We start from the raw sequence: 25,327 nt of genomic DNA on the forward strand, positions 1-25,327 counted from the left end.
GAACTGAATATTACTTTTACATTATTCATATCCATCTCCTCTGATTCTGCTACCTCTTCCCAAGATCTGGTTCTTACGATTTTGCCAATAATGTCCTACTCTAATTTCATGCTACACACAACTGCTGGCTTCATGCTCCTGAGACACAGTTCTCACCATACCCCAACCCTCTGCTCGAAATATCCAAAGACCACTCTTTACAAAATCATGTCTACCTGCCTGGAATGTGTCTCCCAAAATTTATAGGTTGAAATATAACCCCCACTGTTGATGATAGGAGGTGGGACCTTTGGAGGTGCTATGGAGATGAGGGTTGTGCCCTCATGAATGGGATTAGTGTTCTTATCAAAGAGACATCACAGGCTCCCTCACCCCTTCTCCCATGTGAGGATACAGCTAGTGATTACCAGAACCAAGTGAACAAGGAAAAGGGCCCTCACCAGACTGTTACTATGCTGGCACTTTAATTTTAGTTTCCCCAGCCTCTACAATGTTGAGAAGTAAATTTCTGTTGTTTATAATTTACCCAGTCTGTGGAATTTTGTTAAAGCAGCCCAAAGGGACTAAGATACTTAGCTTGTCATTCAAGGCCTTCTATCATCAGCCCAAACTGAATCCCTGCTCACTGTACATTCACTGGGCCAGTCATTCAACAGATATACACTGAGTTCGTATGACACACCAAACATTTTGCCACATAACACCAAAATGAACAGAACACAATCTAGTCTTATTCATCAAGGAGCTCATTGTCTAATAAATTCCTTTAATTACCTATGCAAGAAAATGTTCTACAAGGGCAAGCTTGATCTTTTTATTGGGGGCCTGTCAGAAAAAAAGTTAAGACATATAGAACAAGTATTTACACTATAAGCATTTGTTTTGTATTGATAACTGCTTTACACAGGATGAAATAAGATTCAAATAATGTATCAGAGATCTTTGAATTACTTAACTATTTATCCAAGCTCAGTTAAGTGCCAAAGATTATGATCTTGCTAAACCATGCATATCTACTAAATAAACTTAAATAGGAAAATGATTAAAAGTTATTTTTTTGATAATAGCTTACCAGGAAGTAGAATGTTGTCTGTGTTTCTTTGGGCCCGACCTATCTGGACAGTTGTCAGGTTCACTGTTGTTTTAAGAGTATTTGGTTTCTTCAGTGATGCTTTTATCTGCTTCTGTGACTTGACAATATTTGCAAGACTACTGGACAATGATTGATTTATATACCAAGTTAAGTTAGATAGGGCAATTTGAGTTTTTATTTCAATTACTGATTCCACATATTCTGTCAGACTTGTCTGAAGAAGTTGTATATTTGGTAGGGAATCTTTTATCCTCTTGGGTATGGTAGCATTCAGTTCTGATATACTTCTAGAAGCATCATGACATGTTGTTACTACTTCATAGAGAGTCTTGTTAATTAAAGATAAATTAATAGAAAGATGGATGGATTTTGCTTCCAGTGCTTTAAATCTGGAATTTAATACCTGCAGTTGTAGAGCCTGGTTGCTCTCATTTGTAGCTGCACTGTCTTTTTTTAGTGAAACATAGTAAGGTGTGAGCATCTTGGTCACTTTAGACTCAATGCCTTGCAACTGAGTTTCAAAATTTTTGGAAATTTTTGTGGCTGAGAGTATTTTTTCCTCCAGATGACTTATATTTTGCTGGAATTTTATCACTTGGGAACTGGTTTCATTGAACATTTTGGAAATCTTTTGAAAGTTGGATGGCCTTAGTTTTTCATCTTTAGGAATATATGCAAGGGCCTTGGCAACTTGCAGAACAAAGTTATATCTCTGACTGTCATTGACCAAAATCTGAATAGAGTCATTCAAATGTTGGAATTGAGAAATAAATGTCAATATAGTGTCCATATTTTGGATACATTTATGATGGATCTCAGGATTATACTTTATTATATTTAAAGTTTCTTTTAATACATAGTTGTCTTGAATGAAATCAATGGCATCATTTACAATAGTTATTGTCTTATTTAGACCATCTTCCATTTCTAAGGCATGTTCATCAATACGTCTCTCTAAGGCATCCCCACGACTCTGTACTTCATTTCTAAGTAAGTTGTATCTTCTTGTAAGTTCTTTGGTAAGTACGTTAAGACTGTTAACAGCACTAGTCAGACTTTCCACTTTTTTCTTTGTAGCTACTACTTCCTTTGGTTGTTCGTAAGTCATTGTCTCTCTCAAGGATGCTCCCTGCTCAAGCAAGGGTTGAAGAATCTCCATATCATAAGTCAAATCATTTAGTTGCTCATTCATTTTGTCCATTTTATTGTCCATTGGAAAGAGAAACTCAATCAATGTTTGGTTTAAAACTTGTAAATTCTCTTCTGTGTCCTTAATTTGAACTTTAAAACCATCTCTGTACTTGGATAACATGTCTTCACATTCCTCCCTGACAGATTCTTTCTCCATCTCCAAAGCAAGGGTGAGATTGTTTATCTTGCTGTCTTGGGCATGCAAATCATCAGATATCTGCAACAACATCAAACCTTGTTTCTTTATATTCTGATGTAGAGTAGATAAGTATTCAGTGAAGTTATTGCTAACTGATACAGGAATTGGAACAGTCTTCTGATTTGATACTTGTTCAGTTGATAAAAGATGCTCTTGCACTTCCTTCATTTTAGAAAGGGTCTTGTTGAGGGATTCATAATTCAGAATTCTACTGGAGCGCTCCTGTTCTAGAGCATCTTCTAAACGAGTCTGCTTTGCTTCTAGTTCTTTAACAGGCTTCTCACACATAAGGGTCATTTCTTGTCTTATATTTACAATGTGATCTTTCAGGTCCAGTATATCAATTGAAGTAGGCCTATTTTCTTGCATTAAAACAGACTTTTGCTGGACTGCTACTGAAATTACAGATTCATTAACTTGTTGAATTATTTGTCTGACATTTTCAAGTTCCTTGGAGACAGTTGATACAGTCTTGAAGAGCTGCGCTACGGTCTCTTCTATGTCATTTTGAAAAATCTTAAATTGTTCTCTTACTATTTCTTTTACCAGATCATTAATGCTTTTGGACTTTAGGCCTGGAGAAAGAAATAAGAAACAACAGTAAATGACATAGATTTTAACTGTGTAAACTTTTATATCTCTAAAAAGATAAAAGTTTGTGACTAAACATTAATGACATGAAATAAAAATATTTCTTGACTACATTTGCTTATGAAATTTTAAAAAATTACTGGCATTCCTACAAGATGATCACTTCTTAATTGGTAAGTCTGAGGGGGAAAAAATCAGTTGCAGGTAGTACACACTAGAACTGTAGAATTAAGTTTCTTTGGACAAAAAGACATGAAGGAAATACGATGGACTTCAGTGAACAGACCCTTGTATGCAATGATTCTAGCCTTAGTTTTATATGAAAATAAATGGTTTGGGGCTTTCTGCCTTAGTACCTGGTGTTAGCTCGTGACTGTTTATTAGCTTTCTAGTACAGTTGACCCTTGGACAAAGCAGGGATTGGGGCACCAGCCCTCTGCACAGCCAAAACTCCACATATTATCTGTAGTGGCCCTCCATTATATCCAAGGTTCTTCTGAATCCATGGTGGCTCAGTGGTAAAGGACCTGCCTGCCAAAGCAGGAAACATGGTTTGATCCCTAGGTCAGGAAGACCCCCTGGAAAAGGGAATGGCAATTCACTCCAGTATTCTTAGCTGGGAAATCCTGGTGTGCTACAGTCCATGGGGTCATAAAGGAGTTGGACATGACTGAGCAACTAAACAACAAATCTCCGAATCCACAGTTCCACATCCTTAGATTCAACCAACTGACTGTGGATTGTGAGGCATTGTAGTATGTACTACTGAAAAAAGTTTGCTTATGTTTATGTAAGTGGGCCCAGGAGATTCAAACCTATGTTGATAAAGGGTCAACTGTAATTAGGTTTCAGAGCTTGTATTTTGTGCTTCTAAAACTTAATATGTTGACTGCAGAAAGAAATTTCATGAGGTTCCCAAATGAGGAGTAGTAAGAAGTAATAATCACAAAATTCAACAATAGTTCATAATAACAATGAAATAAAAATAATGAGATGTTTGGGGAACCACAAAACTAAGTCAAATAAAGACAGAAATTTAAGATATACATGACCTATCATAACATGATGTTAATTCTTTTTTAGGTGATTTTATTTATTTAATTTTAGTTTGATAATTCTGTACTTAATTTTTTATTGAAGTATAGTTAATTTACAATATCATTACATTAATGCTTAACAAAAAGGGGAGAGTTTATTAACTTGCCATTAATAAAGTACATATTAATACTTCCCTTTTAGAAAGAACAGATTGATCACAAGCCAGAATTATGGACATTCAAAAAGCAGCATTAAAAAAAAGGGAAAAGAGGAAAAAACTCTTGAACTATTCAGAATCATTTAAAACAGGAAATAAATATTTTTAAAATGTAAAAACAGACAAACCAGTTACATACAAAAACAGAAAGTGGGAAAACTAAAACATATTTGAGGCATATTTATAGTATGTGGCAATGAAACAGATATAAATGGAAGATATGTCCATTCAAATCCAACAAGTAGCCAACATTTATAATGCAAAATACAGGCAACATATTACAAAGTATTTTAAATTGAAGGTCTGAACTATGGAGTATTGTGAAAAAAGTTATGGCTACTATGAGGACTATTCAAGAAAAATAATTAGCAAATAAAAACATATAGTCTTTACATGTCTCTATTTTGTAAGCAAGTTTAAAAAAGTAAGTTGCTTGAGAGGCTTACATAAAACATATTGTGAAAGAACAATTATATCAAATGGAATGATGTATTGCTTGAGCATCTTGATACTTGGTAATTAATGTGGTACAAAGACAAAGCTGTGAATGGATAAATATTTCCTTAGAAATCCTAAACACTAAAGATGAATGTTGTTAATAGATCTTTTAGGCTTTAGGATTTCTAGAGCACAAAATTTACACTTCTAAACCCATTGGACACTGAAATAAACATAGTCTAAAAACTGTAAGTAAGTGAAAATCAACTTGTATGTAATAGAAAAAAAAAAGCATGTGAAGTATGAAATAGTAATCAGTGACACACAGCACCAAAATACTAAAGAAAAGCTAAGTTTATTAGAAAAGATTAAATAGCTGCAGTTAAGATAAATTATACTGACACAGTCTAGCTTTTGCATTTACTAAAATGAACAATTATACCAAGAAAGATTTTTAAGTATTTTTATTTTTTAAATTTTACTTAGCATTTGACACACCACTCATTTATACAACAAATCTTCATTGAGTATATTCTAGATGCTACATAGAAAATGAAATTTGGCCAATGAGATTTATGACATTTAAAACAGAATACGGTAGCTTCGCTGAGTGTAAGGCACCACTTAATAGAAATGATATTTTTATGGCACTTTATATAGAATCATTTAGTCATTTCCTGTTAGTTAAAATCATCTTTAATTTTCATGGCAACAACTAGATGAAACACAATAAAATAATTAAGGTTAGGAATCAGACTTCTCTGAAATTTATAATCTAACAATTTTGGCTTTAAAATGTTTTTCAAGATTGACAAGGTAGGGGCAGTGGTCCTAAGATGGTGGAGGAATAGGACGGGGAGACCACTTTCTCCCCCACAAATTCATTGAAAGAACATTTGAGCGCTGAACAAATTCCACAGAACAACTTCTGAATGCTGGCAGGGGACATCAGGCACCCAGAAAAGCAGCCCATTGTCTTCGAAAGGAGGTAGGACAAAATATAAAAGATAAAAAGAAAGCCAAAAGAGGTAGGGATGGAGATCCGTCCCAGGAAGGGAGGCTTTAAAAAGAGAGAAGTTTCCAAACGCCAGAAAACAATCTCTCTGGGGGGGTCTGTGGCGAGCCTTGGAATCTCAGAGGGCAAAATAACCGGAAGGAAAAATAAATACTTAATTAAAACCCACAGATTATGTGCCTAACAGCAACTCCCACCGGTGCAACAGCCCATATGCTTGCATCCCCCACTAGCAAGCTGGGGAGGAACAGGGAGGAGTGGGCGGCATTGCTTAGGATAAGGACTGGTCCTGAATGCCCTGAGGGCAATCTGAGGGAACTAGCTTGAGATAGCAACCCAGACTGTGGGATAGCTATCCCGTGATCCAGCAAAAAGCCCTAACCACCGCCAGGCACGTTTGCAGAACAAAGGACTGAGCAGAGCTAGCAGGCTGGGACCGGCCCATCCCCCGCCTGGGACAGGCAGGCGAGCGCAGCCAGAACCTGAAGGGGGCAATCGCGGCCCCAGAGAGGCATCCTATACCAAACTGCAAACAAACTTCGTTGCTAACCAAGACTTCTTGGGATTCTGGACGGTCAACATCCGCCGGGAGCGTCACAGCCAGAGATCAGCTTCCCAGAAGAGATACATGGCACACCTGAGAAGGCGCGCCCGTTGTACACCCAGAAAACTGAGTGGCTAGGATGGGGGAGGGGATAAGTCACAGCCTTCAACTGGGGGCGACTACGCACCCCAAGAACCTGGTCACCTGAGCTGCTCAGACCTGGGATGGGCGCAAAATGCAGGCCCAACCAAGTCTGTGTCTTTGTGGAGTACCCGAGAACCTGAACCTGAGCGGCTTAGACCTGGGAAGTGCATGCAAACCAGGGCCCACATCAGATAGTTCCCAGCAGAGCAACCTAGAGCCTAAGCAGTGTAGACTGGGAAAGCACACACGCCATGAGCGGGGGCAAACCCAGTGTGGCTGAATCACTGTGAACACATGCCAGTGATATTTGTTTGCAGTGTTCCTCCCTCCCCAAAGCACGACTGAACAAGCGAGCCTAAAAAAAAGTGACCATCACCACGCCCCTTGTGTCAGGGTGGAAATTAGACACTGAAGAGACTAGCAAACAGAAGAAGCTAAAATAAACAGAGGGAACCGCTTTGGAAGTGACAGGTGCAATGGATTAAAACCCCATAGTTAGCACCGACTACATAGGTAGGGCCTATAAACCATGAGAAGTACAAGCCAGACCAAGGAACTATCTGAAAATGAACTGACCCCACACTGTCCACAACAGCTCCAGAGAAAGTCTTATATTATCATTTTTTAAATTAAAAAAATATATTTTATTTTATTTTTTTGTTATTTTTAAGTCCCCATTACTCCTTTAATTTTCATTTTTATAACCTACTATTACCTTGCAAAAAAAAAAAAAAGAAAGAAAGACAGACCCTATTTTTAAAGCAAACTTCAAAACCAAAAGCTGGTTCTTTGAGAGGATAAATAAAACTGACAAACCATTAGCCAGATTCATCAAGAAACAAAGGGAGAAAAATCAAATCAACAAAATTAGAAATGAAAATAGAGAGATCACAACAGACAACACAGAAATACGAAGGAACATAAGCGACTATTATTCGCAACTATATGCAAATAAAATGGACAACTTGGAAGAAATGGACAAATTCTTAGAAAAGTACAACTTTCCAAAATTGAACTAGGAATAAATAGAAAATCTTAACAGACCCATTACAAGCACAGAAATTGAAACTGTAATCAGAAATCTTCCAGCAAACAGAAGCCCAGGTCCAGGCGGCTTCACAGCTGAGTTCTACCAAAAATTTAGAGAAGAGCTAACATCTATTCTACTCAAACTCTTCCAGAAAATTGCAGAGGAAGGTAAACTTCCAAACTCATTCTATGAGGCCACCATCACCCTAATACCAAAACCTGACAAAGCTGCCACACAAAAAAAGAAAACTATAGGCCAATATCACTGATGAACATAGATGCAAAACTCCTTAACAAAAGTCTAGCAAACAGAATCCAACAACATATTAAAAAGATCATACATCATGACCAGGTGGGCTTTATCCCAGGGATGCAAGGATTCTTCAATATTCACAAATCAATCAACGTGATACACCACATTAACAAATGGAAAGATAAAAACCATATTACTTTCTCAATAGATGCAGAGAAAGCCTTTGACAAAATTCAACATCCATTTATGATATAAACCCTCCAGAAAGCAGGCATAGGAGGAACATACCGAACATAATAAAAACTATATATGATAAACCCACAGCAAACATTATCCTCAATAGTGAAAAATTGAAAGCATTTCCCCTAAAGTCAGGAACAAGACAAGGGTGCCAACTCTCACCACTACTATTCAACATAGTTTTGGAAGTTTTGGCCACAGCAATCAGAACAGAAAAAGAAATAAAAGGAATCCAGACTGGAAAAGAAGTAAAGCTCTCACTGTTTGCAAATGACATGATGCTCTACATAGAAAACCCTAAAGACTCCACCAGAAAATTACTAGAGCTAGTCAATGAATATAGTAAAGTTTCAGGATATAAAATCAACACAGAGAAATCCCTTGCATTCCTATACACTAACAATGAGAAACAGAGAAATTAAGGAAACAATTCCATTCACCATTGCAATGAAAAGAATAAAATACTTAGGAATATATCTACCTAAAGAAACAAAAGACCTATACATAGAAAACTATAAAACACTGGTGAAAGAAATCAAAGAGGACACTAATAGATGGAGAAATACACAGTGTTCATGGATTGGAAGAATCAATATAGTGAAAATGAGTATACTACCCAAAGCAATCTATAGATTCAACGCAATCCTTATCAAGCTACCAATGGTATTTTTCAGAGAACTAGAACAAATAATTTCACGATTTGTATGGAAATACAAAAAAACCTCAAATAGCCAAAGCAATCTTGAGAAAGAAGAATGGAACTGGAAGAATCAACCTGCCTTACTTCAGTCTCTATTACAAAGCCCCAGTCATCAAGACAGTATGGTACTGGCACAAAGACAGAAATATTGATCAATGGAACAAAATAGAAAGCCCAGAGATAAATCCACACATCTATGGACACCTTATCTTTGACAAAGGCGGCAAGAATATACAATGGAGAAAAGACAATCTCTTTAACAAGTGGTGCTGGGAAAACTGGTCAACCACTTGTAAAAGAATGAAACTAGAACACTTTCTAACACCATACACAAAAATAAACTCAAAATGGATTAAAGATCTAAATGTAAGACCAGAAAATATTAAACTCCTAGAGGAAAACATAGGCAAAACACTCTCTGACATAAACCACAGCAGGACCCTCTATGACCCACCTCCCAGAATATTGGAAATAAAAGCAAAAATAAACAAATGGAACATAATTAAACTTAAAAGCTTCTGCACAACAAAGGAAACTATAAGCAAGGTGAAAAGACAGCCTTCAGAATGGGAGAAAACAATAGCAAATGAAGCAATGGACAAATAATTAATCTCAAAAATATACAAGCAACTCTGGTAGCTCAATTCCAGAAAAATAAAAGACCCAATCAAAAACTGGGCCAAAGAACTAAACAGACATTTCTCCAAAGAAGAGATACAGATGGCTAACAAACACATGAAAAGATGCTCAACATCACTCATTATCAGAGAAATGCAAATCAAAACCACAATGAGGTACCATTTCAGGCCAGTCAGAATGTCTGTTATCCAAAAGTCTACAAGCAATAAATGCTGGAGACGCTGTGGAGAAAAGGGAACCCCCTTACACTGTTGGTGGGAATGCAAACTAGTACAGCCACTATGGAGAACAGTGTGGAGATTCCTTAAAAAACTGGAAATAGAACTGCCATATGACCCAGCAATCCCACTACTGGGCGTACACACCAAGGAAACCAGAATCGAAAGAGACATGTGTACCCCAATGTTCATCGCAGCACTGTTTATAATAGCCAGGACATGGAACCAACCTAGATGTCCATCAGCAGATGAATGGATAAGAAAGCTGTGGTACATATACACAATGGAATATTACTCAGCCATTAAAAAGAATATATTTGAATCAGTTCTAATGAGATGGATGAAACTGGAGCCTATTATACAGAATGAAGTGAGCCAGAAAGAAAAACATCAATATGGTATACTAACACATATATATGGAATTTAGAAAGAAGGTAACAATAACCCTGTATGTGAGACAGCACAAGAGACACAGACGTATTGAAAAGTCTTTTGGATTCTGTGGGAGAGAGCAAGGGCAGGATGATATGGGAGAATGGCACAGAAACATGTAAAATATCATATGTGAAACGAATTGCCAGTCCAGGTTTGATGCATGATACAGGATGCTCTGGGCTGGTGCACTGGGATGACCCAGAGGGATGGTACGGGGAGGGAGGTGGGAGGGGGTTCAGGATGGGGAACACATGTACACTCATGGTGGATTCAAGTCAATGTATGGCAAAACCAATAGAATATTGTAAAGTAAAATAAATTAATTAATTTAAAAAGAAAAAAAATATTGACAAGGTAAAATAAAACTTAAGTGTAACTGAATTTATTAATTGTGAATAATAGCAACAGTAACAACAGATTTTAAACAGGGAAAGCAGCATGATCTGAAAATCAGGAAAAGAATGAAAATAGGTGAAAACACTGTAAATAGGTATAAAATTCAGTACAGAATCCTGAACAAAGTAATTATGAAAAAAATAAACAATAAAAGTAACAATTCATGCTTTAAAATTTTAATGGAAAACTACATTGGGTAAAGGGTAAAAATTATAGCTAGTGTCTGAAAAGGAATCAAACAGATTATTAGCTTTAAAAACTTGTTTCAGGAAAACAAGCTTTTCAGATAATATTCATATAATTTGTTACTATAGAAACATCTGTGCAAGAATCTAACTTTTGCAAAAATATGTCAAAATGCCTTATGTCAATATTTGAGGGAGCACATCATTTTCAGTGTAGTTTGATTCTGTTTCATGTGACTCAATGTGCTACTACTTCCTAACAATTCGATATTGTATATGGTAACTTAAGAGATATATCTGAAATCAGATATCTTGGCATGTCCCTCCTGTGGCTGTGAACACATGGTCTATTCATAACATTTAGATAACTCTAAAAGTGTTGGGGCATTTGATTTTAAACAGTTTCTCCAGCTCCTAGCAGATAAAGCAGTGCCTCTCGGTCTGATGTAGTGTAAGTGAGAGAAGGGTCATGGTTTTGCTGGGAAAGTGCTGTACCTTGGGGGTGAATTTAGCTCTTGTTCCCTGTATGAACATTCATTGACTGCAAGCCCTCTGGTTCTTTTAATTGATTGGGCTCAGCTCACAATTAATGCCTCCTATTGAAGAGGGACTGTTGTTGTTACTATGAATGCATATTTTTCCTGTGTCAGGGCCAGTTTTTTTGTTAGTAGGTTCACAAAAGGCTGTTGACAGGCCTAATTCTCTCAGGTTATGATAACTAAATTTTGTTAAACAAATTTTATTATGATGGTTATAGTTGATTGTGTACTGTTTCTATTTAACTTCTTTCTCATGCTATCACTTCAGGGAAAATATATTCCTTTCTTATGCTTGCTATGAGTTTTAGCCATAGGGGACATACCAGAAATGTAAGACAGAGTCTTTCTTTCAGTTGGTTAATAGCACTAATAATTTACATGACTGAAAAAATAATGATGGCTCTGTACTAGTAAATGATATGGAAATCTTCACCTTTTTATTTCTTTTATTTGTGAACCACATAAAATAGAAAAAAAAAATAACATGAGTGGTAGAAATGGGATGCACAGTGCATATTTTTTATGTACAAAATAAAGTGAAAGGACAAGTAATCCTGAAACTTGGAAACATACAATAAACCCAGTGAATTGAGATGCTCCTAGTAACCAAAACACATGTCTAGAATATCCATGGTCTACCTGAAATCTCTTTGCCAAATTAAGTCCTCCTGATCCATTACTTATCAGTTGACTTGGTTTTTCTTTGTAGATGCCTTCCCTGATCCCCTTAGATTGGATTTATTGAAATTATCAAGGGGTCCTATTGTATTGCTACCGTACCAATTACTCACTATGCATAAAACTCTCTGGTAGGCAGAATAATGCTGCCCCTAAGATGTTCAGTCCCTAATCGCCTAAACCTGTGAATATGTTACCTTCCATAGCATCTTGACAGATATGATTAAGGTTAAGAACTTTGAAATGAGGAGATTATCCTGGATTATCCAGATGGGTCCAGTGTAATCATATGTGTCCTTAATGAGGAAGAAGGCAGAAGAGCGGGTCTGAGAGCTGCCATGAGGACTCAACAGCTGTTGAGTTGGCTTTTGCAAATGGAGGAAGAAGACCATGAGCCAAGAAATGCAGTAGCCTCTAGAAGCTGAGAACAAATTTAGTCATCAATAAAATGGACCCTCAATCCTACAATTGCAAGAAAATGAATTCTAACAACTCAAATGAACAGGAAATGGATTATCCTGCAGATCCTCCAGAAAGAAACAGAGACTGCTAATTCAAGAGCACAAAATTCAGGCAAAACTGACTCAGATTTCTATGAATAATGACCTGATGGAATTTAGAATATATTTTATTGATTATATTCCATGAGCTAGTTTCTGGGGTAATAATATATTTTAGATTTATTCTCAATATCTTTATCAAAGTAAGACATTCATGGATCTATGTGCTTTGATAAGCTTCCCTCGACTGCATCTTTATCTTGAACTGCATCTTTATCTTGAACTGGAAACCACAATGGAAGCAGATTAAGTATAGCTCATTTTAACTATAAAGGAATACAGATAGGGCTATAACTAGGTACACAATGTCAGTAGGTCAGATGAAATAGTCAAAGATTTGTCTGTATTAGTAAAAATATATTTAGATGGTTCACATTATTTCAGAAATTAAGGGATTTTAAAGTATCTTATTCCCCCAAAAAATCTGTTTTAGAATTCTCTACCTCCCAATCTAAAGAAAAGATCTTAAAATGATGTGGGAAAAGATAAATGAGTCTTTTGCCTTCTGTCTCAACTAAATGAATAATTTACTTTTACCTTTTAGAAAAGATTTAAATTCCCCGGCTTTGTCTTCATTGATTTTCTCTTCTAGTGAGGAATATGTGCTCCTTACATCACTCACGGCCAAAGAAATATTGTCAATCTTCTTCTGCAGAAGGGCTAGTTTCATTGCCTGGTAGTTCATCTGGTCAGTCATTTTTTGTGTCACTGCTGATATATAAGATGAGAAAATAGGAAACATTTAAAAATTCATGTTTAAAACCACTCAAATCTCAAGATAGATTGTGTGGTAATTCAGATAAACCATGTTTGTGCTTCATATTTGAAAATATAGATTATATACACTTGGCAAATGGCATCCTAAATTTTACGCTATTTAGGGGAACAAATTTGTAAAAAGCCACTCAAATCATGAGAGAGAAAGAGATTCAGAATTTGGTTAGAATCACTTTATCAAACAATGATACTTTCCATAACTTTACATGTGATTTCAATAATTCAAGGAGGGTTTCATTGTATTTTGTGAAAATACTGAAGTTTGACCCCTTAACAAAAATTGAGTACAGTTTATAAGCTATATTCACCTGAATTCTTAAAGAGATTCCCTTAAATCAGATTCCTCAATTTGAGTGCCTTGTTTTGTATGACTAGATATATGCCAAACATAGATGTTTTTAGCAGTAACCAACTTTATGTTTCTAAGAGATGAAGCCTAAAAGGAATGGTGAAATATTTATTAGAAATATGAGAAAGTATGTGACATGCCAACTTTAGATCAACATGATATTCTTGTTGATTCTGAGCCACAGTTCTTTGCCCTAGTCTGTGATCAATACACCTTGGCAATGTCTTATCAAACAAGGGAAGAAAGGCTTCTCAGCTGCTTTAAAATGATCAAGTCCTTCCATCCATGCCAAAGTTCTTCCATAATTGTACTCTTTGGAGGACAATAATGTGATTTAAATTTGAAAACCTGTGAATTCCTTACAACCTAGTGTGACAGCATTTCTATTCCCTTCTGTGTCTGTACAGAGAGCTCCAATAATTACACATGTTCCTTTCATGCTGGGAACCAGCAATTCATTCAGTTTCACCTAATACACAGCAGCAGTAGAAAAGGGTCAAGAGGTACGTTAATGTGTCATCATCAAACATTTGACAGGCAAGTGATGTATTGTTTGTAAGTCTTCATAAATAGAGTTGACAATGATTGGGTTAGGGACAATAGTAATTACAATCTGTGACCTGGGTCACCACAGTCTTGGGGCTGCTGCTCCAATGTTCCTCTGCCAACAGCCGCGTGACTTTCAGCCTGTTTGCTGTGTATCAGCTGCTTTTGTTCCTGGGCTAGATAGAAGCAAAAAGAGAAGAGAGAGAGAGTTAAGCACTGGGTTTACCTCATTTTTTTCCAGTCCTGAGCAGCAATGTGGCTAACATGCGTTTTCACATGTACTGAAGCATGATGGTCATGGTCCAATATGACTGCAGAGTGAGCGGCTCTGCCCCCATCCACACTGGTACCATATTATTGGTACTGGAAGTGCAAGATTCTAGTTCTCTTTGAAAAAAGTAAAATTATTCAGGTTTCCTTGTAACTTAAAATGGATGATAGTTTGGGGAAGCTGTGTAAACTTGGGGATATATACTGCTAGTATAATTGAGGGGACCTTAAACTCAGCTGTGTTAAAAGCTGTAGCAACTTTTTAAGTGGACTGTCTCAAAGATGGTCTGCTTAACAAAGCAATTTCCAACTGGTGGCCACTTGAAAGTAAGGGAGAGCTACAAGTGCTTTACTAAGAGAATATTTGCTTAATAGTGCCACTTAAATGGATTTTCCCCAGATTTTTAAGAAATACATAGGTTCAAAACAGAAACACTGTAAGTAAAAGCAAACCATTACAGGGCATGTCTAAAGGGTACCAAGCAGTAAAATCAGTGAAATTTCAGAAAAATAGAAATTCTTATAAAATAAATTTACTCTCTTAAAACATTGCTTCTTTTTTCCCACGAATCAAACAATATTTTAAATGGGAATATAATTTTTCACTGGGGAAAACAATTTAGAGGAAGATTTATTAAAAGTATTGAACACATCAAGTAATATATGTCTGTAATTTTCAGACTTCTAATGAACAAATTTATTCATTGAGGTCTGAATGTCAGACACGAGAAAACAAGTATTTGGTATCTGACTGTGTTTCTTCCCATGTGAAATTATGTACCAATGAAATTGCACTTCTGGCATATGTTAATTATTCTCCATAAGGATATGTCGCTGTGACAATAATACTAAATCATCTCTACTTCATAGAAAGTATATATATTTGGTGCTAATTTCACTTAGTCTCTACTGTTGGATTAAATTTTGCATTGCTTTCTTTAGGGCACTGAGCTAAATTAATGAATCTCCATTCATGTCCGGAGTTTTTGTTTTGATTTTCTTCTCTCCACTGATTAATAAATAGCCTGGCATAATTTTTAACTTATTTGGTGGAAGAAGACAATATGTAGCTTGGGGAAAAGTGTATGCATTTGGGAGCCATGGTAGGTGGTGAAGAGTATTAACTTTATGCTAGATCCTAGCAGTAAAATTATTATAGCCCCAATTCAAATTAATTTATAGAAATAGGTGTTAAATAATTATATAATTTTAAAAATCAAGATACCTTCTTAGATGTAATAAAGCATTTTCTTGGCAGCTAAAATCTATCTACTTAAGAGTGTTACTAACGAGTAAAGCATTGGTTTTCAAACCAGGGTCCCTGAATCAGCAGTATCAGCATCACCTAGGAGTTTTAAAAATACAACTTCTGGGCACCCCCTACAGACCTGCTAATTTAAGAAACCCTGGAGTGAGGCAAAAATCTGTGCTTTAACAAGCTCTCCAGTTGATTCCAGTGCACACTGAAGTTTGTGAATCACTGGAATTAAATCCATCTATCAAGATAAATCATTCTTACAAACTTTCCACCTCACTACCTTACCCGTTCCTCTTAGCCGTGCAAGAGTGTTCTGGATATAGCCTTGTATTTATAGCAAAAGGGAAAGGTGGGTTTAGCAAAATGAACAAATGGTCTTTTCATTTTTTTACTGCTAACCTTTCTGAGCCAGATCATAGGAGAACAAAAAGAGCTGGTGCATTGGAATGCACGCCACAACCTGGTAGGTAGAGCATTTTGTTGGGAAGCGATGTGTGATTACGGTGAAAACAAAGACCACATATTTTGTGGCATACAAACACAGCTGCTCTTCAAACTTATTTTTCTATTATTAACTTTTAAAGCATATTATGTTCTTGCTTTTCTTCTTTTTTCCTAACATTTCTTTAGACTAGTAGTTTTTTGTTATGGATGGAAATCAGAAGTGATTGTTAACTTTGAAACCAAGTGTCAACATTCTGTCCATCACCCTTGCCCCGTCTGAAGATTATGAATCGTAGCGCTGTTCTGGGGAATTGAGAATGTGTATATATAGTTCTTTAAACTCTGCAGGTGATTTAAAAGCATGACTGTGGTTAAGAACCATTAATTTAGAACAAATTTCAAAACTTTCTAATTCTAATAAATAAAGTCAATGTTATAAGGCAGAAAATACCAGATTTTTCTTTTTTCTTTTTTTTAAAGAAAACACCAGATGTTTTTAAGTTAAAAATTGCAATCCAGATTGCAATTGGATTAATCTTCAGAAATTTTTAAACAACCACTAGCTTTGTTGATAACAAGAGTACATGTTAAAGACTTGATTTAGTAAGTGAATTAAAACCTTTAGTCTCCTACCATTCCATAGACAAGCAGACCTTTATAAGGAGTAAGTGAAGTGAGGTGGATGTGGAGGGTGGTTTTCACAGTTCCCATTCCCTACTATAGATAATGCTATTCTCAGTGTTAGGACACACAATCCCCGAAGAGAGGTTCCTAAGTGTGTGCATGTGAAGTCTTTGAGCCACCTACCCAGCAATCAAATCTAGAGCCCACTGACAATTTCAGTATGTCTCAGAAATAAAAGGGCCTTTCCACTCAAAGCCTAGGCTATAGCACCTCACTGTTATCTGGTAACATCCCACAAAGCCCTAACTCCAAACCTGTATTCAGTCAGTATACACCAATGTGACCTAGCAATTATTAAAATATTGAAATACAGCCATACATACTGGAAAATATATTATGACAAAGTGTAATAACTCATAAGCACTTCTCTAGTGCCTCAGTGGTAAAGAATTTGCCTGCCAATGCAGGAGACATGGTTTTGATCCCTAGGTCAGGAAGATCCCCTGGAGAAGGAAATGGCAACCCACTCCAGTATTCTTGCTTGGGAAATCCCATGGATAGAGAGCCTGGTAAACTACAATCCATGGGGTTGCGAAAGAGTTGGATACAACTTAACAATAACTGATCAACTTAGTTTAAAAAAATTGCAATATTAAATTACTCCAAGTTAATTGTGTATGTGTGATAAAAGATATATCTTGTAGGATACATGATCAATGGAATTCCTTTTATAACGTCTGAACTGTTTTCACAACTAGTAATTTGTTGGGTCCGTTTTATGCACTACATAATAGTAATGGTAGTCGCTCAGTTGTGTCTGACTCTTTGGGACCCCACCAACTGTAGCCTGCCAGGCTCCTCTGTCCATGGGATTCTCCAGGCAAGAATGGAATAGCCTGCCATTCTCTTCTCCAGAGGATCTTCCTGACCCAGGGGTCAAACCCAAGCCTTCTGCATTACAGGCAGATTCATTAGTTTAAGGAGATTCCTTAATCGATGTACTATATCGATTTTTTGACAGACATCAGTTTCTTATTTTGGAGAAGGAAATGGCAACCCACTCCAGATTTCTTCCCTGGAAAATCCCATGAACAGAGGAGCCTGGTGGGTTACAGTCCATGGGGTTGCAAAGAGTGGGATACAACTGAGCACTCACACACACAATTTCTTATTAGGTGTGATTTATGTAGTAGTTAGAATTTCTAAATTGTTTGGTGCTTACTTTAGTTTACTTTCTAGCACATACTAATTGTTCTCAATACATCAGCTCAGTTCAGTTCAGTTGCTCAGTCGTGTCTGACTCTTTGCGACTCCATGAATCGCAGGACATCAGGTCTCCCTGTCCATCACCAACTCCTAGAATTCACTCAAACTCATGCCCATCGAGTCGGTGATGCCATCCAGCCATCTCACCCTCTGTCGTCCCCTTCTCCTCCTGCCCCCAATCCCTCCCAGCATCAGAGTCTTTTCCAATGAGTCAACTCTTTTGCACGAGGTGGCCAAAGTATTGGAGTTTCAGCTTTAGCATCAGTCCTTCCAATGAACATTCAGGATTGATCTCCTTTAGAATGGACCAGTTGGATCTCCTTGTAGTCCAAGGGACTCTCAAGAGTCTTCTCCAACACCACAGTTCAAAAGCATCAATTCTTCAGTGCTCAGCTTTCTTCACAGTCCAATTCTCACATCCATACATGACCACTGGAAAAACCATAGCCTTGACTAGATGGACCTTTGTTGGCAAAGTAATGTCTCTGCTTTTGAATATGATATCTAGGTTGGTCATAACTTTCCTTCCAAGGAGTAAGTGTCTTTTAATTTCATGGCATCAGTCACCATCTGCAGTGATTTTGGAGCCCCCCAAAATAAAATCTGACACTGTTTCCACTGTTTCCCCATCTATTTCCCATGAAGTGATGGGACCAGATGCCATGATCTTCATTTTCTGAATGTTGAGCTTTAAGCCAACTTTTTCACTCTCCTCTTTCACTTTAATCAAGAGGCTTTTTAGTTCCTCTTCACTTTCTGCCATAAGGGTGGTGTCATCTTCATATCTGAGAAATATTGATATTTCTCCCGGCAATCTTGATTCCAGCTTGTGCTTCTTTCAGCCCAGCGTATCTCATGATGTACTCTGCATATAAGTTAAATAAACAGGGTGACAATATACAGCCTTGACGTACTCCTTTTCCTATTTGGAATCAGTCTGTTGTTCCATGTCCAGTTCTAACTGTTGCTTCCTGACCTGCATATAGGTTTCTTAAGAGGCTGGTCAGGTGGTCTGGTGTTCCCATCTCTTTCAGAGTTTTCCACAGTACATAGATTTTACTAAATATTATTTACGAATTTATAATAAATTATTAAAAACACTGGAAAAAAGACAAAGGTTTAAATTTTCAAAGTATTTTAGATATCATGAGTGGGAATTTTTTGAACCTTAGAAAAAAATAGAAATGTTATCAATAATGAGCCAAGTCCTGGATTATCTAATGATACAGTGCAAATATCAGTCTGGAACATCTTTTGATATATAAGATATCAAAATCAAAAATAACAAATCAATATCAAAAATAAATTATATTTTAAAATATAATATGTATTTTTGAAATAAAATCCACTTGATTTTCAATACAAATTAGTGAACTGTTTTTTTTTTTAGTCCCTATGTTGTGTCCAACTCTGTTGTTGACTCCATGGACTGTAGCCCATCAGGGTCCTTTGTCCATGGAATTTTCCAGGCAAGAATACTGGAGTGGGTTGCCATTCCCTTCTCCAGGGGATCTTCCTGACCCTGGGATCACATCCTCCTTTCCTGCATTGGCAGGTGTGTTCTTTACCACTCAACAACCACAGAAGTCCATCAGTTTTTACTTAATATATAAATGTAGACTTCAAATAATGATCTAAATTTGTATCATTAAAAATTACTAGACTTTTTTTGTCTTCAATGACATTTAATTTCTGTTAAAATTAATTTGTGATCAAGAGAAAAATATTAAAGAACTTTATGAAATTGCATGTGTGATAAGTCACTTCAGTCGTGTCTGACTCTTTCAGACCCTATGGACTGTAGCCTGCCAGGCTCCTCTGTCCATGGATCCTCCAGGCAGGAATACTGGAGCGGGTTGCCACTTCCTTCTCCATGGGATCTTCCCAACCCAAGGATCAAACCCATATGTCTTATGTCTCCTTGGAAGGTGGGTTCTTTACCACTAGAACCCACCAATTAGTTTCCTGAAATAAGCTTTTGTAATGATAAAAATTTTCAAGTAAAGTAAAGCCTTTGAAATAAAAAACTTCAAAAACACTATCATATATGTTAGTAAAATTCAATAAAATAAGAATTTTAGAAAAAATTAGAACTTTTAACATCATCATGAAATTCAGATCAGTTTTATGTTTAACATTTGGAAAACAAGGTTTGTTTTTTTTTTTACAGAAAGGAAAAGGAGAATTGGTTTTCATAAATGATATTCTAAATCTTTTTTTAACTTTATAAGGAAAAAATTATTTCCCTTTTAAACTGAAAATAACATGAAAACTGATAAAAGATATTTTAGATATGAAAAATGTTTACAGATACTACTTAACACAAAAATTAATACAGGAGAAATTACATGAGAAAATACAGATTTTCTAATAACTTATGTGAAAATGAAAATTTTATGACAAAACTCAAAAGTATAATGTTTAAGCACCTTGATTTATGATGCCCTAAGTTTGATTAAATGTTTGCTGAGCTCTATGAATTGATTAAATAGGACATTCCTATAAGAATTTTTATGGTTTAGTTAATAATAAATATATTGAATATTTAAAAATACACACAGAAATAATGAAAAAACATAATGCAATCACTGTTAACTCAGTGGTGTCTAGTAGATAATTCAGTCACGTGGCAATACCATTGATATTAAAAGAAATTATAAACTTACTGAGATTTCATGTCACTCATGGCTCTAGATCTGATGAAGAAGTCTTTAAAACAGACAGAGGCAGTTACCTATATTAAATCATATCTCTGATGGGGAGATCATTTAGCTGGTGTCATCCATGCCAAAAAAAAAGAGCACATCAAAATTTATAGAAATTAATAAATTGCTTAGAATTTATTTGAATGATACAATGACCGATTTGTGTTATGATTTATATTATTTGGTATATAGTTTTATAATATAAATAACATATACACTGGAGTGGGTTGCCGTTTCCTCCTCCAGGAGTAACTTAAGAAAATAAAGTAATATTCTTAATTTTTGATTTTTATACTGATTTATATATTAATTGATACCAAATTAGTTGTCAATTTTTTTAATATAAACCCTGCCCCTTGCCACCACATCACCATAATCAAGAGGCAGATTGAGGCAATCATGATCCTGACTAAAGTGGAGTAACCCCAATAAAAATTGCAGTAGCATTTTACACAGTACATTCCCAAGGGTTTAAAATACGATGCTAAAAGTTTTCATTACAAATTATAAGGCATTATTTTATATTGCATTATATTTTAATGAAATTGGGTCTCTTCTCTTTACAAAGTATTAAATCTTGCATATTTAATGTGGAGATTGTAACATTCTATTTCATTGACTGTTCCTGATTTGGAAAGTACCAGCAAAAAGAGAGTCGTACACACACACACACACACTCACACAAGAGGAAGTGAAGGGTATTCTATGTGTGTTGGGTCCTATTTGAGGCAGAGTACTTCATCCAATTATGGTTGTCTCTTTGCCACTCACTCCAGGCCAGATCCTGAATGTGCAAGAAGTGAAAACAAACCTAGGTAAGAGGTAAAGGGTCAAGAACAGAAAGGAGGTATACAAAAAGAATTTAAGTGTAATTTTCTATTCACCTTAGGGTCAAAAGAATTTCAAGTAAGTTTCATTCATGCAATCTGGAAAAATACTACTGCATTGCCAATGAGAGAATAGTAAGTGACATACTAGAGCAAATCAGCAAATTAGAAATAAAAAGATAAGAAAAAATTTTAGAATAAGAAAATGGGAGAAGAGAATTAAATAAAGCTTTCAGAAAGTCTCAGGTGGTAAAGAATCTGCCTGCAATGTGGGAGACCCAGGATTGATCCCTGGGTCTGGAAGATCCACTAGAGCAGGGACTGGCTACCCACTTTGGTATCTTTGCCTAGAGAATTCCATGTACAGAGGCTACAGTCCATGGGGTTCACAAGGTGTCAGACATGACTGAGTGACTAACACTTCAGGAAGAAAAAGAGAAATAAACCAAAAAGGATAAAGATTAACAGAGAAATATTGACTGAAGTCTTTAGTTTTCTTGCATACTCATCTTTGGTGCTTCATTCCTCAGCATGTAGAAATATTTTTATGAAATAACAGTTAATATTTCTCCATATATATATTTAATTTACTTTTTATTTAAGGATAATTGCTTTACAGAATTTTGTTGTTTTCTGTCAAAACTCAACATTATCCCCTCCCTTTTGAAATTCCCTCCTATCTCCCTCCCCATCCCACCCCTCTAGGTTGATACAGAGCCCTGTTTGAGTTTCCAGCCACTATGGAAGATGGTATGGAGATTCTTAAGAAATCTAGGAATATTTTTCTATATGTTTTAAAGTTTTAAAAAGACTGATTTGAAAGAAAATGTAAGTGGAAAGAAACCCTTTCAATATTGAATGGCAAAAACTAATGTGATTACATGTGTGTGTGTGCATAAAACTTCGCATTTGCTCTTAGCTATAGTTATTTTTAATTAATTGTTTTAGGAGGAAATGGATGAAGAATGTTACTCCTAAGTAAAAGAAACAACCATTAAGCACCACAAAAGATCTTTGAGATCCAATTGTTGTATGAACCTCTTTTCTGTGGAATTCATTGGATGGGGTCTCTGCCAAGGCTGTTAAAAACCTGAAATGCCTGTTTAACAAATTCAATAGTTTGTTATCTTTTCTTAGCTCTGTTTGTTGACTGGAGTTCAATACTTGCATTCATTCCAATTTATTTCTTGGGATTTAGATGGTAGAGAAGCACTGATATGATCTCTGAGAGTGGAGTCAGTTACTCTCCTGTGATAAAATTCCTGGTTGATCGATGCTCTTTTATTTTTTCATTTAGCAATCTTTCTGTCTTCCTTATGTATTCTCTACCACAGGACTGCCACGATTCTAGGTTTTCCAGGCAATCTTCTTATCTTGCGCTTAAGCAGAGACCTTTGTTTTATTCCATAGGTACAAATTTCTTTTTTTCTTGATCTTTTCTAAGAGATTGGTGCTAAGACAGAAGGACATTTATTTAATTGAATAATTAATTCATTTTTTCAATCAATACTTAATAATTAATTCTAATAATAATTAGAATAATTCTACCCAGATCTTTATGTTCTTCTGATTTTTAAAAAGTTCAATGTATTTTAAAAATTGGATTTCTTTTTTCTCTTTTCCCAATATAATTACTCTTTTTTTCCCTTGCACTAGAATCTCTGATCTTGGTGGATCAGGGCTTAAGAGAAGCAAGGTCAGCAAGTGTCAAGAACAACCATCCCTTTATTAGGTGATTTTCCTTTTTTTCTTTTAATTAGACAGGTGTTATTTTTGAGTTTTTCTTCCTTCCAGGCTTTTGAGGCATATAGAGGAAGTCATTAATGGCGTCTCAGTAATGAGGAAGCTTGCTGTCTCCACCTTAGAACCAGACACCTGCCTGTGTGGTTTGACAAGGCCAGTTTGCAGCTGATCCTTTGATATTAACTGAACACTGCATGATGATGTTGAGTACATATGTAAACATTTACTGAGATTTAGTAGCTAAATAGAAGAATACAGTTTGATGCAACAAAAGTACATTGTGTTTTTTGACTAAACGTATCATACTATCATTGAGCAGAGGAGGTAATGTTCTTTTTCAGGGGAAGGCATTAATCACCACCAAGAACTAGATATGCAAAAATATAAGAAATGTAGTTTTTTTCGTTTCAAATATTGTAACTTTTATGGTATATTAATTGAAGTAATTTTCAAAATAATCTTACTGGAGAAGCCCCATATTTAAAATAGTACAATAGCTCTTACATAATTTATTGAGTTAGTGCACACTTATGAAAAGAAATATTTTTTATATATTCATAATATATGGCAGGGCCTGTTTATTCTAATAACCAACTAATTACATTTTAAACATTCATAATAACTATGATATATTTTAGAAAAGTTTTATAAAATACCTTTTTACTAGATAGAGGATCTGATTAAAGCTGACTGGATTTTTTTAAAAACAGATTTTTAGAGAAGTTTTTTTCCCCTCCTCGCTAACATTATTTGAACTTAAATTCCTGTCCTTTGTGTTATTAGAGCAAGCCAAAATTTCCTTTAACTACTTCAGAACATTTCAGAGACATCTACTGGAAAAGCACATTATTGCAAAGTTTATAAAATTGTCTTAGAAAGTATGTCGTTACTGATATTTCAAAACATATCTTGGATACCATATCACAAATCTAGGTCACTTTGTGAAGATAAGCTTGCTGACCCTCAAGAAAGGTGTAACAAATGTAAAATATATACAAATGTTACTTTGATATTGGACTTGGTGCTCCTTTTTCTTCCCAACAAAACTCTATTCACTTACGCTTTTTAAAACTTAGTTTCTTCTTAGGAGTGTGACTAATATTTTAATAGAACTTCTTACCAGAATTTTGATTCCCTGAGTTGCAGCAAAAAGAGAATGTGTGGAAAGTTAGTAATAATATAAATAGTATGTTAGAGAATAAGACCACAGAAAGAAATGCTCCATGGGTTTTGTTTTTTTTTTAATGCTTTACTTTATATTGGTGTATAGGTGATTAACAATGTTGTGCTGGTTTCAAGTGTACAGTAAAGTGATTCAGTTATACATAAACATGTACCTGTTTTCCTTTTCAAATTCTTTTGCCCCCATGGATTTTGGATCACACATCCTTTCCTAACAGGTTGGGGATTGGTCTATTGAAAGAGAGAGAGACAGAAAAAGAGAAGGGTAGAAAGTGAAGCAGGAGAAATAAATGAGAGTATAGTTGCCAGCAATTCCATTTTCTGATCTATTGATTATATATTTAAAAAGACCTCCCTAGTGCAATTTTAATTAAAATTGTTACTTTTTCTATTATGAAGTTAATTTTGTTGTGGGAAGGAAAGTTGTGGGGAAACAAGGATTTATGAAATTCATGTAATATTTTACAAATTTTCTATGAATAAAATAAATCCCTCTTGTTGTAAAGGACTGACACGGAAGTAATTATAGCTACATAACCAGGTTCTTTCAAACCCTTGAGGGCTCTGAAGGGATTTAAAGAATGGATCAGCCACACTGATTGTTCTTGCCATATTTGGAGCTGCTTGTCATATGAGACAGCATGGAGAGTGCTGTCAAAGGAAACCTGACAATTTTCTCTCCCACATACAAATAAAAGACTGTTGGCACATATATAAGGCATGATGAAAAGCGGAGGAGTACCTTTATGTAATTGGGTAGGAATCAGAAGGAAAATGTGTGCACTCCCCCCACATCCCCCAACCCCTGCCCCAAGGATAGATGAGATAATGAAGAATGGTTCAAGGGACAAAGGGACACAGTATTTCTTGATACTACCAGTGCATCAACTGCACTAATGAAAAATTCAACAGCTTTTATGTACTGCAATAAAAGTGAAGACTGGGATGGTCAGGATACTGTAGGGAGCAACAGTAGGTTCCCTTGGAATCACAC

General features: G+C 35.8%; 1 protein-coding gene across 2 annotated transcripts in view; it reads right to left on the reverse strand.

Annotated features, from left to right (window-relative positions):
* The window catches only part of MMRN1 (multimerin 1), a 74,531-nt gene that overhangs the window by 20,646 nt on the left and 28,558 nt on the right, over positions 1-25,327 (reverse strand). The window contains exons 4-6 of one of the 2 annotated variants that reach the window (XM_070372150.1): positions 14,089-14,190; positions 12,880-13,050; positions 1,073-3,058 (exon numbers count right to left, since the gene is read on the reverse strand). In XM_070372150.1, the coding sequence (XP_070228251.1) occupies positions 1,073-3,058; positions 12,880-13,050; positions 14,089-14,190 (2,259 nt within the window). Of the gene's footprint in view, positions 1-1,072; positions 3,059-12,879; positions 13,054-14,088; positions 14,191-25,327 lie in introns of both variants that reach the window. The other variant, XM_014481022.2, reaches the window with a different exon arrangement.

This window comes from Bos mutus, chromosome 6, assembly GCF_027580195.1.
Source record: "Bos mutus isolate GX-2022 chromosome 6, NWIPB_WYAK_1.1, whole genome shotgun sequence".
Lineage (NCBI taxonomy): Eukaryota > Metazoa > Chordata > Mammalia > Artiodactyla > Bovidae > Bos > Bos mutus.